The 18,307-nt window shown below is 39.5% G+C and overlaps 1 protein-coding gene across 1 annotated transcript in view; it reads left to right on the top strand.

Annotated features, from left to right (window-relative positions):
* Positions 1-18,307, top strand: part of bmp1a (bone morphogenetic protein 1a) — a 63,128-nt gene that overhangs the window by 11,541 nt on the left and 33,280 nt on the right. The window contains exons 3-5 of the mRNA XM_088336450.1: positions 13,147-13,260; positions 15,620-15,736; positions 15,938-16,055. Coding sequence (XP_088192576.1) covers positions 13,147-13,260; positions 15,620-15,736; positions 15,938-16,055 — 349 coding nt within the window. The remainder of the gene's footprint in view (positions 1-13,146; positions 13,261-15,619; positions 15,737-15,937; positions 16,056-18,307) is intronic.

Genomic DNA, 18,307 nt, shown 5'->3' with positions numbered 1-18,307 from the left:
TGTCGTGTAAAACCTTAAAGATATTCCCAATTGTTTTAAACATTGAAAATCTGAGAAAAAAAGTACAGACGCTGCCCTACTTACGAACAAGACCGGATTATCGTTCGTAAGTCGAATTTTTTCGTAAGTTGCTTCCGTGCTATATTTTGTATGGAATGTATGTTTGAGGTTTATACAAGTATGTTTAGAGCTTGTATAAGTAACCTGTATTGTTTTGTATTCAAAATAAACATTTCATAAAATAATATTCTCTATAAAGAATAATCAAGTTAACTTTAACTTACTTTTGGAAGATGTGCTTCAAGGGGTCCTCCTCTGTAGTAAAAAGTGGCAGAAAAGAAGCGTTCCGACCATTTTCTCAACTGCATCAAGCTTATTCCACTTTCACTTACTTTTGGAAGATGAACTTCAACACTACTTAGGTGACTTTCTCTTCCGTGCTAAAAAGTGGCTGAAAAAAACTTCCATATTCTACTTTTATTTTAAATGAAGTGGCTCGCCGCTTCTTTAAACTTTACACCAACCATATTGAATAGATGGACGAGATATTAAACAATAAAATGTCAAAGTTCTTAGTGCTCTGAAGATACAATATGGAATATTTACGAACTAGGAAGAAGAAGCCGGATTTCTTCGGATGGATGCTGGGTGAGCTCTCACAGCGCCACACGCCGGAATGAAGCACTACAGCAGTGGTGTCAAACTCATTTTGACTCTGGGGCCACATGACAGAACAAATATTCTGTCAGGGGGCCGGACTAGTAGATTCAAGAGAAAGAAAAAGAGAGACAAAGAAATAAGAGAAAAAGGGAGGGAAAAGGAGAGAGGGCGGGACAAAGAAAGAGAGAGAGGGAGAGAGAGAGCGTGAGAAACAAAAGAGATAAAAAGAGAAGTTATGAGAGAGGGGGAAAGAAAATGAGAGGAAGAAGGAAATCCAAAGAGAAATAGAAAGACAGAAGGAGAGAAAAGAGAAAAGAAAATGCGAAGAGAGAAAGAGAAAAGAGAGAAAAGGAAATTAGAGCAAAAGAGGTAAAAGACACAGAGAGAAAATGAGACAAAGAGCAACAAAGAGAAAAAGAGAGACACAGAGAGTGAAGAGACAGAGTGGGAGAAAAGGGGTGGAAAAGAAAGAGAGAGAGAGAGACAGAAAGAGAAATAAATACAAGTACAGTGTCTTTGTTCGAGGCACCTGGCTTTGGAAACATCAAGTTGACCTATTTCAACCTGCAGCTTGTTTTTCTCCTGCGCTTCTCTGAGTGTTGTCTCGCGGGCCGGATTCAATCCCATAGCGGGCCTGATGTGGCCCGCGGGCCGCCTGTTTGACACCTGTGCACTACAGTAATGAAATGAAATGAATGAAATGATTTGCATTTATATAGCGCTTTACAAGTGAATGACTTCCCAAAGCGCTTTACAGTGTGCTTCACATTTCCCAATAGCGGCCTTGTATTGCAGCCATGTAAGACGCTAACCTGCTTATTGGGGGTATTAGGGGTTCAGTGTCTTACCCAAGGACACTTCGACATGTAACACGGACAAGCCAGGATTCGAACTGGGATCCCTAGATCCCAAGACGAGCGCTCTACCTCCTGAGCTACTGCTCCCCCAGTGCTGTCCTGTACTCGGAAAAAGATGCAGAATCTAACTTACAGCAATGTCCGGATATTTTTCGACATCCCGAAAAAAAATATCGTATCTACAGTTTTTCATAAGTCAAATGGTCGTAAGTAGGGGAGCGTACGTACATGTTTTTTGCATAAAAGATCTAATATGTATATATATATATATATATATATATATATATATATATATATATAAATATATATATACAGTATATATATATAATCTCTATATTCTAATAATTTTCCTAGGTAAAGCAATTTGAAGACAGCATCTTTTGTCTTTGTCAACCGTAGCTATGGCGTCATTGTAGGAACACCAACACCCTAGCGAGCCAACAAGTGTTTTAAGACACGTTTTGGTCGTTTTTGTGTCATAGGTAAATGCAGTAATAGTACGACAAACTGCGAGCAGCCAAAAAGAAGCTAACAGGTAAAAAATAAACACACAGAGAGCAGTCAACAGGCAGTTAACCGATCATCGGAAGGCAACCAAAGCCTCAGCGGATAAACGCAAAGCTGACCAACCCAAAAACACATGGTGAGCAGTCAGGCTAACCGTGAACGAACAAAAAAAAAACTGCAACAAAAGCAAGGCCAGCCAGAAATAAACCAAGGGAAACAACAAAACCGACGCTAACGCCAGGCTAGCCTGTCAAACCACACACGGTGGGCATCCATCAAGCCCCAACTGGGAGCAAACAAAACAGGAAAACCCTCTGCAGCCCCGAAGCTAACGCGGACCGAACCGGACAAAATCATGACAGCCGTGACACACGCTGCAAAAACCTCAAAGGAAAAGTCTCAATTGAGTGGGTCCAAGCAGAAATGAGCAGTATGCAATCTCTGTTTGCTACAAATGCTGTTCGTTTTGGGCCTGGCCTCACATCTTGTGTTAATGGGATTCTCCATGTTGAAAGCGTTGAGTTCCTTCAATAATTCGCAGCTCTACAGCAAACAAGCCAGTCAACTTTGAGACTAAATGTCTCAAATCCCCTGGTTTGTGATTTATTTTGCAACATATTTGCATAATTCTGGTGAGGAATACTACATGTTCTGTGGCTAGTTGAAAAGAAAAAGCAATCCTGTTTAGAAATACCTTTAAAGGAGTTTGCTCGGCCAATGAGGTGTTTCAGTAGTCAAAGTCCGATTCGCTAATGAGCTTGAGCTAGCGTGAACCGTTAAAGTGGTTGCTCGTCAATCGCCCTTCGCAGCTTCAGTCCATCAAACGAAAACAGCCTTCATCTGTTCAGCCGTGGCGAACGAAGACTGCAGGTATTTGCAAAAGATAATGACTCCAATCTCCAGCTGTGGCGGATGAGACTCCAGTCAGAGCCTTTTTCCCTAATTATACCTTGTGTACTTTTCGCAAATGAGCAGATAAGCAAATTGGCTTGCTTCTCCCACCTGGCGCTCCAAAATTGCCTTGTTAGGGAACGTCAAGCAGAGAAGTTGCAGAGGAAATCACAGCTGTTGGTTTTACAAAGTGGGAAGACACATTTGCATGATTGTCAACTCGGCTGTATTTATAGAGTAACCCTGACTGAAGCAAAAGCGATGTATAAAATGAAAAACACGTGATGAGATGTAGAAACAAAAGATATAGTTAAGGCTTTTAATGTACTCAGATTTTATTTTATCAGATTCTGATTCGAGTTATGTTTGCGGCCAGATAAAGTCTGGTCCATTTTAGACATGATTTACTACAAAAATTTACATCTAAAAAGGGTTGACTTTAGCCCAAAATTTAGTCCAAAAATAGGAGTGTGTGTGTGTTTACCTTCTCTAACGTTGTCCAACTTGAACCCTCAGTAAGTCACCTTTTCAAAACCTCGGAAAAGCCGTTTTTTTCCCCAACTTTCACTTCCAAACCAAATGTTTATTTTCATCATCTCGGCATCATAGAGCTAAGTGGTTAACCGGTCAGGCTGTAATGGAAACAAAAAAAACTAATTAAGGTATCAGACCGAATTTAGAACCAATAGTTTTGAATTAGTTAAAAACATTTTTTGCATTTCTTCTGAACTTTTGAAAAGTCCCACAGCACCTTTAGAAGTAGATTGTCATTTTATCACAAGGCAAGATGAGAGAAAAGAGCAAAACATATATCTATAAATGATCTTAAACGTTCACTAGCAGCCAGAAGAGAGAGGACAGAATTACATTTATGTGCTCCAGCCAAGAGGCATGTTACTTTGTGCCAGCAGGAAATGTTTGAGGTCAGAATGTTGACTCTTGAATCTACTGCAATCCATTTGAGAATATTACATTTTTTTGAAAAAGTTAGGGTCCTTCAAGATAGTTCAACTCCTGCGCAATTAATTTAAATTTCAAAACCATCTTAGGTCAAGCCAAGTCATGTTTATTTGTGTAGCCCTTAATCACAAGGGGTCTCAAAGGGCTGCACAGACCACAGATTATTGAAAACCACAGACTACTATTACACCATCTCCTGATCTAATACAGTAGACCCCCAGGATACGACAAATCAATTTTGAAGTGGGGATTGTAAAGAGAAATTGTAAGTGGTAAATGGTCTGCATTTATATAGCGCTTTTCAAGTCAATGAAGGCCTCCCAAGAAAGTGAGGGAGAAAGACCTCAAGAGAGGAAGAAAGGGAGAGAGGGAAGAGAGAGGCAATTTAAAATTATATTTCCTGCGCTTTATGTCTGAAATAGTACCAGTGATATATGTGAATAATCTAAATATCATCAAAACTATGTTTGATCATTATCACACATGTGGTTTCTCTTTGAATGACCACTCAGATTTCTTCTTGTAGTAAGTTCGTGAGCTCTAAATCACCAGCAGGTTGCTTCCACTTGCAGCACCTGCTACAAAATAGTAGCTAAAAAGCGATCCTTACACTGTCATCAAATGGTAATCACCTTAATGCAATACACAGCTGGCTTCCATTGGGATTCAAACACAGCGTTTGTTACCAAACACTGTCTGTGAAAGGCGGTGGCAAGGCATTGTGATGTATTCTTGCCTTAAATACAGTTCTGGTCTTCTCCATCAGTCTTGTGCAGCGAAAGATTACGAAGAGTCACGGAGCACTTTTCGTCAAATATAATCTGCAGCTCGTGTCTGCATCTGTTTAGAATCTTATGTTTGTGGCAGATGTCACGGTCTGGTATTCCAGCGAAGGGATTCATTTGGAACCCTGGTGTGTTTGACACCGCTGAGGTCGAGGCCTGGGCATTGCATCAATCAATGGGATTAATTTGATTGAGATCTGCAATGCAATCTGACTGGATATGATGAAAACTGAGAGGAAGAAGAGAAATGTGAGATGATAGTCATTATTAAAAGAAAAAAATGGTGAAATATGTATTGTTTCTTTACAATTTAATAACGACTCCCTTTTGATTAACAGACTATTCACCTAATTTTCCAAAACTTTATGATTATTTGTTTAGATAGCTTTTAAAGACACTTAGCAAATCCTAAAGAAAATTTGTTTTAAAATTTTAAATAGTCTCCAAATTGCACTTCAACTGTCATCCAACTGGAAATATTTGTGTTTGGACTAAAAAACACTATTGAGCATTCTCCTTAGCTTGAATGGTGAATGGTGTATTTCAGTTTTCTTTATTTCACTTTTTAAAAGAAAGGACGGGTAAACTTACCTCACGCAGCTTTTCATGATCAAAGCACGCAACTCGGACAAAACAATCAGAAGTCCCCCAGGAGTCTCAAAGGGCTGCACAGACCATATACTATTGCAAACTACAGAATATTATTAAACCATCCCCTGATCTAAAACCTACATGAGGGCAAGGGAAAACTCAAAAACCTCAACATGAAGAAAATGAAGAAACCTTGAGAAGGGACCAGACATGAGACAATCCCCCTTCCAGGATGACCAGGTTGTAATGGATGTTGCAACAACAAACCATAGACAGTTATTGTCAACATGAAATATAGGTCTTTCATAAACTGTAGGCAGGGCACCTGTATGATGCGGCAGGGGTAAACCAGTGAAAGATGTCGGGCCCTGCTGTTAAACAGAAGAGTGTGTTGTGTCACCCTGACCCGAGTGACACGACCGCTTTCTTGTGTCCTGTTTCATCTGGAGGGACGAAAGCATGGCCAACTTGGGTGCCGAGGTGCTTAACTTGTTTGGGCATTTCGGTTGGCCATGGTCCAAAAATTTGTGTGTGTGTTTTTTTGCTACTTTTTCCCTTTTTTATTTTCTTTGTGTTTGTCCTACTGTCGGTCACCCCTCTCGAGGAATATGACCAGGGTAGATAGATAGATAGATAGATAGATAGATAGATAGATAGATAGATAGATAAACTATAGAATATACGTGTGTTTAAAGCCTAAATTTAAACATTTCTACTGAGGTTGCAGATCGAATCTCAGGGGGAAGAGCATTCCACAGCACCGGGACCTGAATGAGGAACGCTCTCAAACCTACGGATTTCTTCTTGGCTCTTGGGATCACTTGTAGACCAGCATTTTCAGAGTAAAGGCTCTGGATTGAATATAGGGGGAAATTAAATCTGAAAGATATGAGGGAGCATATGTCTGCGTTTACTCATAATTACAATACGCTTTACTAATTTGGATCATACGCCATTTACATTGGGTCTCAAGCTAATATCCTGTCTAATCATCTCTCCAAGAAACTTCCTACAATCACTGTCTGTTTTCAATGGGACCATTGTTATGAGTCTTTGTTTTTATTTGGTGACATCACAGAGGATATTTGGCAAATATGTCAACATTACTAATACATTTCTAAAGTCCCCCGGCACGTTGAACATTTTGCAAGGTATCTGCATGATTGTAAGGAAAAATACTACATGGGCTCTACCTTATTGGAAAATAGGTATTTCATTATCCCTTTAAATGGTTCTGGAGACATTCGAAAATTGACTTTGGAAGTCCTTAAAAAGTGCTTGAAATTGGTCATGAAAAGGGTGTACGAACCCTGTACACAGAATCACAAAAACATTTTCCTAAATTGGAGTGCCATCCTGTTTGGTCATAACTTAAGTTTGTTACTATTTGATGATGCAAAGGAGGTTTAATGGGATGCAGGTTCCCTATTTGGACACACTGGTGTTTGTTCATCAGAGTTTTGCATCATTATCGCTATCGGCCAATCATGTTGCTGTTCTTTGATTTTTCACACCCTTTGGGGCTGATCTGTTTTTTGTAAACTTGAAGATTTTATATAAGGGGAGAGCTTTAGGAAGGATGGGTTTATTCTTATCCTGATATTCTTTTTTCTTATTTTTCTCTTTTAAATCTTTATTACACGTTTTATCCCAAAGTGCCAACTCTAATCGGGCTGTAAAATACTATGTTGTCATAAATGACAATGAAGACCATTCTAATTCTACTTCTATGACAGTTGATTTGTCACAAGTCCAGTGAAACGATCACGTTAACGTCCACTTATTTACCCCGCAATGAATATCAGACATTTTCATGAATCCATAGAACCTCCTGGATGGGATGTTTAAAATTGGACATAGCGACGCAAACTAGGACATCTGTTCACCGTAAAATAACCTGCAAGAATCCCGCCAATCTGTACTGATATCGGTATTATCACCATACAGCTGTTGTCATTTAAGTAATGAGTAATGTGAGGGACGCCATCTGTGCCCAGCTCTAATCTACAGCAGCACACACGACTATTCCACCATGTTTACATTCGGCATCACCGGGTGGCTTTGTGTCGCTACGGCTTTATCACCTTGCCCCGTCATTTGTCCTCAATCCCAGGTCCGTGTTGTGTACAAAAGATGCCTAAAATCTATCTGTGGATAATTAAAACCGTGAGACAAGGGGATTAATTTCAAATCCCTTCCTATAAACCTGCAACTGCGTCTCCAGTACGACTGCCATGCCCGGGGGGAGATGAGCTCTAACTCGGTTCTTTTGCTCACTTCAGTCCTCACTGTTGTCTGAGAACAATGCAACAACGGATTAGGGAGCTCGTCCCCCAGCTGTGCCGGATTTTTGGTCCTCGGCCATGTCGGATCGTGCACAGCATGTCTGGCATGGTGCAAATTGACCTTACCCATAACAGGATATGTCCTTTTTTGCAGTGCAATTATAAAACGTCAGCAGATGGTTCTGTTTTGTTCTTCTGTTGAAAGTAAGAAACACTCTTTTCAACTCATTCAATGCCAGTCATTTCTCTCGAATCGGAAGTGCCCGCCAATTTTTGCCATTTTGACTCATTCTTGAACGCCTCCAGAAGCCTATAGACGTAGGACATATTAAAAGGAAGGAAGGAAGGATGTTAGGTAAATTACAGTTGAACATTGTTAAGTTTCTTGAAAATACTCCCCAAAAAATTCTGATAAAACTGCTTTTTGGGAAAGGATGCATTTCAAGCAAAACTTTCACTTAGGTGCTTTTTTTGCTTTTGTAATACCTCCAATATCTAAACAATGCTTTCCATAAACACAAGGGAGCTTTGCAAAAGAATATTTGATTGCAAGAACACTGAACTTATGCATGAACCATGCATGCACTTTACAATGTTTTCGGTGACTTGATTACACGATTCCGGTCACCATGTCAATCGTGTTCCTGTAGATGTGCATAGGACGTCATCCCTCCCTGCCCCGAAGATGACAAAGGAAGAATGCTTGAAGAATTAACTCTCTGTATTTGTCTATATCTTCGCTACTCTGACCACACTGCCTTACTACGCCTATACTCGCCATACGGGGCCGCCTATACATCTCAATCACTGAATACAGGAAGCAAGACTGGGAAGTGGGGGCTTCCTCGATCTGTGGACAAAGACCTGATAAAAGCCACATCTACTACTTCCTTTTCATATTGAAATAATTCCCAGAGGCTTGATACTTACTGATAAGCTGCGCAAAACCCTTTATAATAGTTTATTTTTTATTTTTTTATTTTTATTCAAGTAAAATAAACAAAAAACGTATTTCTGCGTTTTGGCACTCAGGGGCAACGATTGCACTGAACATCTATATTTTACAACAGTAAATATATTAATTCGTCGGTCTTAAGTATGGCCTGATCCTAACAGTGTGCACTTCATAACGGAAAATTGCAAAATTACCTCTGAAATAGCCTAAACGCAACCTTCCAATTAGTGTTGAGGAATTGATCACTCCTCTCCTTTTCATCGAAAATGTCCTAATCACTTGCCTCAACTACTGGTTCCATGTGTTACGGCTGTATATCTAATTCTCTGGCACGATTACTATTATTTTCTCTAGACATGTCTACCAAGGACTTTCTATCATCATAATCAGCCATATAATCTGTGTCTTAAAAACGGTTCACTACCACCGCAGTCTGTTTGGGAGCTGGCTTAACGTGATGTGTTAATGGGTTTGGCCATTTCTAAATTGTGTTCTTTCAATGACGTCACTGCGCAACAGCAAACAGGCCAAATAGGTCAACTTTGAGTCCCCCCAGCACGAGGAATAATTTGTGACATATTTTCCAAATTGTGGGGAATAACACCTCACGTTCTGCACCTAGCTGAAAAAAATATATGTCTGGGAATACCTTTTAACAGCTGTACGAATCGACTTACTCATGTGAAATATGGTATTATGACCTCTGGAATTCAAACTTGCCCTACACATGCCCTGTCTTGTCATCAGCCTCTACGCCTCTGCTTATTGCTGTCGTTAACTCTCATTCCAAACGTTGTCATCCAGCCACGTGCATCCTCAATCATTTGTATTTACTCCTAAGTGTCAAAGCATGTAAGCACTACACCCTTAGGCCATCGTTTTTTTTGTTTTTCCGCCTCCCGATTGTTCTGCAAGGGAAGAAAAACATAATTATTTTTTTAACGAGGAGAAAACTTAACAAGTCTTTTGTGAGCCTGGTTTGTGCTCATTTGCACATTGTTGTGTTTTGGAGTTATCTTCTGCATTAAAAATAAGTTTAAAGGAGAAATAATCAGCTGAATCAACTTTTTAGTTGTTCCAAATCATGGAAACGGCTTGGTTGATTTTATATGTACAATCCTAAAACCCATCACTGAGATTTTGTGTTTGTAGCCATGCTCACAGGATAGTGATATGATTATGGTTAATCGTGTAAAGCTCATTTGAACGTACGTGATTTCAATATTGTACCTATACGTCGACCATTTATACCAAAACCAGAAAAAAGAAACACTGACAATAGAGTTTTTTTTTTTAATATTTGAAAGTTCCAACTGCATGTCTGGTCTTTGAACGCATGACAAGTCTAGCCTCTTGCGAGTGGCCTGGTTTTTGTGAACAAAGTGCATGAGAATCATCGTTGTTAACCTATTCAGTGCCATAGACCGGGAAAGACCTTTGCATGTCATCTGTCTTTGGTGCCAAGGACCTGAAAAGACACAGTAAAACACTTAGCCCAGTACTTCAGGGTGTCTAGCCAATTGCACAGCAAGTTGGCTTACTAACAGGCAGAGTAGACAAAACGTAAGCAGTATAGGGACGGTCCAAGGATTTACCTACTTAGCAGTACTAGCAGAAAATGTCCCAAAATCTTTAAATCAATATAAAAATGAATGCATCACTGCATCATTATCATTCAAGCTAAGGAGAATGCTCAATGAACAACTATAGTTTATTGCGAAAGGGCTTGAAATCACAAAATATGTGTTCTATGCTACTAAAACAAGCAACAATCCTAATGATACTACCTTGAGTACTTTTAAACCGGCGTAGTTACTTCACATAACACATGATAATCAATGGTAACAAAATGAGCTGGCCATAATTATTTGTATTCATACCGACGTCTTGATGTTTGAAGTTAGATGGTGGACCCAGAAAATCTGTTTTCAGCATATGATCAGAAACATTGTGATCAAAAAAGAAACAAAACAAGAATTATTTAACTTCAAGTTAAAACAAACAATTCCTTTTATTAAACACAGGATGGATCAAATTGCCTGAAACAAAACACAAAAAGAGCGCCACTTCCACCTACTGTAGAGGATATTATATATGTTTATTGTAATGCAACAATAGAGAAAAGTAAAATGCGTACCTGCATTTTCTAAAACCGGAAGTGTCAAGCTTTTACCAAAACATAAATCTAATGCGATTGTCTAAGCAGTTTATTTATGCAAGATAAAGCAGCCACAGACTAAGATACAAGTCTAGAGTCAAAAAGTTTTTTTTGTTGTCCAAATTTGGAAAAACACAAAACGGGATATTTTTATTACGGATCTGTAGGTGTTTTTAAGGGGAAGGAAAGTGGTAGTCTCACTCATATAACTAGTGTTGGTACGTATGGAATCGATGTAGCAACCTCTTTTTGTTATTAATAGCAAGTATTAAGCAAATGTTCTCCTGTTTTGTTTTTTCTTTCAACCATGTTTCTTTCCATGCTGTAAAGAACCCTCTCTCATCTGACATTTCTGGCTTACATCTCGTGATATATATAGTTCTATTTATCAGTGATGACACATCTAAGTTAAAAATAAAACCCACGATAAATAACCGGTTGTCTATTTAATGGCTCTTTGGTCCACTTCAAGAGCTTGGAAGCGCTCGTAAGTAGGGCTGTCATTTTCTTTTTCACCCCACATCTGCCCATTCTATTCACAGTGCGGGTACCATGCCATCTTTCTCTCCTTCCTCTCTCTCTAATACTTATCTCCGGTTCAGTGGCGGACCTCAGAGGAAAGACGTTGCCTTCTCAAACACGCCACCTTCCCCCCTCTGGGTCCTGCTTACAAGTCGGGCCGTAAATTGTGAAAACGTGCCGGTGTTAAAAGCTAGTTAAAGCAAGCGCCTTGTCTCAGCGGAGAGAACCCTGAGCCCTTCCTGCATAGAAATGGGGCATTTAGTAAGGAATCCCATGAAGCACATTCCTCATAAAGTGGGACCGTTTGATTATTTTTCCTCTCTCCTTGGCCTCATTAAAAGGTAATACGTGTTCAAGGTGCCCTATATTACTTCATGGAGGCAGTGTCAATGTGTCATATCGTATTTGATGGCTCTCATTAAGTGCGTAGTCGCATAGTACATCTGGTCTGCACTCCTTGGCGTTAATTTTGTGGGCAGCCAGGTTTCTGAGTTCATACTTTATTTTCATTCCATGAAGTCGTACCAGTTGGCCCTCACACCCCTCATAGTCCGCAATCTCTTGCTTACATTTCTATGCTATAATTTGGGGCCCAGACAAGCCGGGCTTCCTGCAAAACAAACACCCACATTTCAATTTTTGTGTCGCTAACTACGTTTACATGCAGGCAATAATCTGATTTATAACGGAACATTGGATTCTTAGAGCAATCTAAATGAATCGTTTACATGCCCAGGGACAAACAAATAACCTCGTAAAGATGGGGTTTGTGAAGGGCAAAGTGGGAGTGGTCATTAGACATTGTTACTGAATTTAACTTTTGACATTAAACGAAGGACAATTGCTTGTTTGCTATAAAAGTGAGCTTAATTGTCTGTTACAAGATCTGTTCGTAGGTAGCTTGCCAAAAGCATTGACTCACACTATATCAAGATGGACACAACTGTGACATCCACTATATATATAAATATATATATATATATGGATACACTTGTAGGATTTTTACCATGGGAGCAGATAGGTCTGTCGCGAGGATAAAATATTGGTCTAATTGCAAATATATTTCGCATTTGCAAAGATATTTTTCATATTAGGAATACAGTCTTTTTTCTCTCCACCCGCTTTTGTGATCACCATTGACTGAAATGAATAAACACACACACTGAAGCAGACACCTCGGCACACTGTCCGTGGTCATCATGGCAGATCAATTTTTAAAACCACGCACCAATTCAGTATTTCGTATACATTTTGGGTTTACACCAAGCGACAGTTGTAAGCCCAAATATACCAAGCGGTGTGTTGTTTTAATAATAGGAGCAGAATGCTAAGTTATTAATGATTTCTTGATTATTTTTTTACTTGATTTCTTGACCATTGAATTGCCCTTTTCTATTAAGGAGTATAGGATATAATATTAAGCTTATATTATCATAGTTGCATATAATGAGACAGATTTTTTTTTACAATACATTAGTCAATTGTGATTATTTATATGATAACTGACCGTCTTCAAAAATTCCTAATCCTGACAGCCCTAGGGCCAGAAAATAGAATGGAAATGTTCTACAGAACTCAACCTGATGCACATGAGGCTTTTTTAGCCTCATGCAGGATTTTGTGTGGATTATTTATCTCTGTAGTACGTGTTCCACAGTAGTTTTCAGCCTAAGATGAAGGAAACTGTGCTGGCGCAGTAATGCTGCCTACTCGAATGCTTATACATGCAGAGGTAATCGGAAAATGAAAGGGTTAAACCAAATATTGCCATCAAAATATTTGTGGTCGGACTAAGACCTTAAACAGATTATTGTGACCGTTTACATGGCTTTACGTAATTGGTAGACTGGCATTAGTCTATAACCAATCGGATTATTGCCTGCATGTAAACATACCCAATGATTTTTTATTCATTCTGGTCTGTTGACATTTATCAACGCAGTTGCCGACCTGTGCTGTTTTTCTTTCATTTCAGCTGCCTTTCTGGGAGACATCGCCCTTGACGAGGAAGACCTACGATCCTTTAAAGTGGATCGCATAATAGATTTGGCCAGCAGAACAGTTCGGTCTGTTAATCGCACAAACACAGGTAAAAAAAAAATAGAAACAGGCATTCAGTTTCTGTGTGACTTCTCCTGCATGACAGTTCTCGTTATTGGCGTATACATTCAAGTAAAAAAGGTAAAACACCGCCAGTGGACGTACTGGTCTTTAACAAAAACTGTCAATGGAGGCTCTACATTTTCAAGCTTATAAACATCACAAATAAACAGGCATGTTCAGCAGTAAATAATTGGGCTTGTTTGGTAAATAGTATTCCTTAATGGATGACGTGTTTAAACAACAAGCGGGGGATTTTATAAACAGCTGTGGCGAGTGTCCCAACAAGTACATTCATGTAAAGGGAGCCACTAAGGTATTTTAAAAAATGCTGATGTACACGAAGGATTAGTAATACAGTTCAAAAAGCATGAAGAGACTTGATTTCAATTTTGTTTTGGTTTTAACAGATAGCTTATGAATGCTATGACATTTTCAAGTGTACCATTCAAAATAAGGTTGCACAATGAGAGTGGGATAATTCAAATTGGTGTTATTTCATAATTTTTGTGTCTCTAGTGTCCAACTTTTTATTTGAGTTACTCAGAACACACAAAAAAAGTGAAGGTTTTGCCCCCGCGGCTAAAGTTCCTCAACATTTAATTGTTTTAGAATACTTTAGAATCATCTGTTCCAACCTAGCAAAAATGTGTTCAAAAACATTTTGAAATGCCACGATTCTACCCATAAGACATTATTCATTCTACCCATAAGACATTATTCTTTTGTTAAAAAAGTGAAGTGGGAAAACCCACACGTTGAAAAGGCTGCTTTTTCTATCTAGACCATTTTATATGAAGTGTACACGCACACATTGGGGAAAAAACACTAAAAAGGATGGCAAGACGTCTAAAATATGTCTTTATTTGGTAGAGAAGTGTAAGATGAAAACAACGTCTTTTTCAAGACGTTAAAAAGATGGCCTTGTTGGGGGATGAATTTGGACCTTTTTAAACAATGTGAACACAAACACAAGTATTTTGGGGAAAGATTTGTCCCAGGTATATCGGCCCAATATTTAAACATTCAATTTTGGATCAAATCATGTCTAAAACGGTCCAGACAAGTTTTGGCCCAATATCTACCTACAAAAGACGACCTAGGGGGATGGCTTTAGCATTCAAATCAGATGACACCATACCTTTATTTTTACTCATATGAGATCTAAAATGAAGAAAATACAAAATTAAATGAAATAAAGTAAACCATTGCTGTAACATCTTTTATTTTTCCCTGTTCTTTTACTTCAATGATTTGCATAGTCCCCGCGACCCTACTGAGGATAAGCGGTGCAGCTAATGAGATGAGATGAGATTTGCATAGTGTTGTGGATTCTGATTGGCCAAACAGTCTTTCTGCTTCTTCTCTGTGCAGAAATAACATTGTGGTTTAACATGTACACATTACGTAAAACTGCATTTGAATTTATGCTACGTACGTGTATGCCCCACTCACAATTGACGGTGCGACAGTGGATAAGGTGAGCAATACCAAGTTTCTTGGTTTTCATATCAGCAAGGACCTGTCCCGGAGCCATAACATCACATGCCTGTCAAAAAAAGCTCATCAATGCCTATACTGTCCGCGAAATCAGGAGAGCAAGTGCCCCGACCCCCATCAGGCTCTCACTCTACAGAGGCACCATGTATCCTTACCCGCTGCATCACCATGTGTTCCTCCACTGTGTCCTGCCGAAAGACCTTGCAGCGCATTGTGAGAACAGCGGGAAATGTTATTGGTGTCCCCCTCACTCCCCTTCTGGACATCTACAACTCCCGCCTCGACCGCAAAGCCACAAGGATTGCAGGTGACCTGACCCACCCATCTCACAGCCTCTTCAACCAGCTGCCATCATGGGAAAAGATCCCTCAGAGCAAGAACCAGCAGGCTCAAGGACAGCTTCTTCCATCAGGACTCTGAATTCTCCCCGTGCCTTTTCCCCTCCCACTTCTATGCCTTCTGCCAAATAAATACAAAACTGTCCTATTTAGATTCTAGCGATACTTTGCACATTTATCTATTCAAAACCTGTATTTTTCAAATGGATCCTTTTTCTTTTTCTTTTTTACAGAAAAGATGAAATAACACTACTACTATTAGTTCTTGCTGCTTTTGTTTATATGTATTGTGCCTTATTATCAAATGTTTGCATGTGAAGTAATTTCATCTGTGCTGTGTATTTGTCAATAAAGTTTCTGCACAAAAGCATTTAATTTAAAATAAAGTTTGTACTTTATGGATTTCGCCTACCACAGATCTTTTGGGAATGTAACCCCCGTGATAAATTAAATAGCATTTCTACGTTTAACTTTTTGCGATCTTTCTTTCAATCCTATATACTTTTTCAGGATCGAGTAATCGAAACAGACTAGGCTCTCGCCGCGGAAAGCGTGCTGCCACCTCCAGACCCGAGCGTGTATGGCCTGAAGGTGTTATCCCATATGTCATCAGCGGTAATTTCAGTGGTAAGATTTTCCTTCCTACAAAAATAATCACGCATGCGTTCAATTATCTGCAGACATTTGTATATGGGCAGTTGTAATTTCATTTCACATTGATTAAAGGGAACGATATGCACCAAAACGTTTAATTCTCCTCAAACTCCACAACCCAGCAACGTGTGTGTCCGACTCCCATGATCTCACGCTGTTTTTCGTCCCATTCAGGAAGTCAGCGAGCTATATTCCGCCAAGCCATGCGGCACTGGGAGAAGCACACCTGTGTGACCTTTATTGAAAGGACGCAGGAGGAGAGCTACATTGTCTTCACCTACCGACCATGTGGGTGAGTCAGTAGAATCCCTCCATCCGCAAATTCCTGCTGACCCTTCCTAATGATTTACCGCTTTCTTTCGCCCCTGCTCGGCAGCCTTTTTACCGTTGTCCCGATGTTCCCCGTCTTTGTGTAAGCTGTTATTTTAGAGTTCTACGAGCCCTCGGAGAAATGGCCCATTCAGTGCTTAGGAATGTTTCCTGTATGTCTTTATCACAGGGCATCCGTCACAGAGCTGTGGTGTCTTAACACCATTGCACCCGGCAGGGAGACTTCCGCAGCCTCCCCTCGCCTCTGTTTGCTTCATTTAATCGACCTTCACACTCTCCACACAGCGTTTTCCTTTTCGACAGAATGAGAAAAAGTTAGTCATTGAAAGGGGGGTTTCTTTTTTTTTTTTTTTCTTTGCTAATTTTCCTGTTACAATTCTATTTCAGGGAAAATAAAAAGTAATCAAATAGGGTTGAACAATTTTGACAAATTATCTACTCCAGGAGTGAATCAACCATTTCGAATCTCAGAGCTGGTAGCTTTTCTAAAATAAGAACTTAACATGTTATTACTCTGCTATTACTATGCTATCATGTTATAAACTATCTATCTATCTACCCTGGTCTTATCCCTCGAGAGGGGTGACCGACAGCAAGACAAACACAAACAAAAACGGAAAGTAAAAAAAGGGAAAAGTAGCAAAAAACACACACAAAATATTTTGGACCATGGCCAACCCAAATGCCCAAACACCCTAACAAGTTAACCACCTCGGCACCCAAGTTGGTCCTGCTTTCGTCCCTCCAAAAGAATCGGGACACAAGAAAGCATAATAATCTTCTGTTCAACAGCAGGGCCCGACAGCTTTTACTGGTTTACCCCTGCCGCATCATACAGGTGCCCTGCCCATCCCTTAGAACATGGCTAAACATCCCACTATCTTTTTACAACACCTCTCCACTCATTCCTATCACCAACAAGAGGTCTGGCTTCTACTATATTTAGACCTCTGTTATAACCAAGTCAAGTCAAGTCAAATTTATTTATATAGCCCTTAATCACAAAAATGTCTCAAAGGACTGCACAGGATTACAGTTACAAAATTACACAATTACCTGATCTTAAACCAGGTTGCAATTATTAGAAGTTTGGTTTAAATAGGCTCGGTCAACCTTGTATAAGGGCGCTTGGCGAATAACATATGTAGATATAAGGCAATTTTGTTATAATTTTCTGGATGAATTGATCACGTATTGAAAGACGCTGATATTGTATAGAAATCCTTCCTCTTAGGTGGCCCCCTGATCTATTGTAGTACCAATAGTTGCGATATCCGTTATTATTTTGAACGAGGAATTACACATTCGAATAATAATTCTATGCAAGAAAAATAATATTACAAGTATAAGTCTTTGCAATTTTCTGTGCAGGTGGAGGTGGTTCTTGGTTTTATATCCTAGCGCAAATTGAGCATACAAAAATAGTAATATAGCTGAGATATGTATGTATGTATGGAAGCTTTGGTGTCACGCGAGGTGCATTTCTATGGAATCTTCTCTTGTCAACATAGGTAGTCCAAATGACTAGTAGTTGTCTGTAGTTACAGTTGTAACTGTTTTACCAAATCTAAATAACTTGAGCTGGATATGGAAGGGCTTTTATTAGATAACAATTATGATGCAAACAAATCTTTGGGCCCACCTTTAAAGGAGACCGGACACATTTTTATCAGACAGAATATGCTTCCTGTCAACTGTGGCTTGAAATTTTTAGCTTGGTAGCCAACCCCGGGCGTTACCGGGATGGCATTATCCACGCGGGCGGTGACGGTTAGCTACGGGAATTCCTGATGCTTGATGCATATTAAGCAGGCCCCCTCATGTCTTTGGCAAAGTTCAAGGTGTGTCTCAGGAGAGCTTGGTCGGCCTTGTGGTAATTAGAGAGCAGTGTCTGGCTCGCAGGGGCCACCATGTGTGCAAAAGTACAGCCTGACCAAACGTTCCAATTCCCATTGAAATGAATAAATGTTGATGCACTATTCAATTATTTCCTGTCATGCTCCCCCTTGGAAGAAGAAAACATCTCTCCCCTCTCCCAAATACCTCCCAACAAACTCTCCCACCACGCGACTAAATAATATACTTTATCTATAAAATTGTTATAATTACACCTATGCATAACACTATATCCTTTTTATTTACATATATGTATATAGGAGATTAAAAAAGAAATATGGACCAATTTATAACAAATGATTGTTTTATTAACTGTTA

The sequence above is a fragment of the Urocampus carinirostris genome, chromosome 5, assembly GCF_059441175.1.
Source record: "Urocampus carinirostris isolate Australia breed hairy pipefish chromosome 5, RoL_Ucar_1.0, whole genome shotgun sequence".
Lineage (NCBI taxonomy): Eukaryota > Metazoa > Chordata > Actinopteri > Syngnathiformes > Syngnathidae > Urocampus > Urocampus carinirostris.
This window is presented reverse-complemented; position numbering and strand designations above follow the sequence as displayed.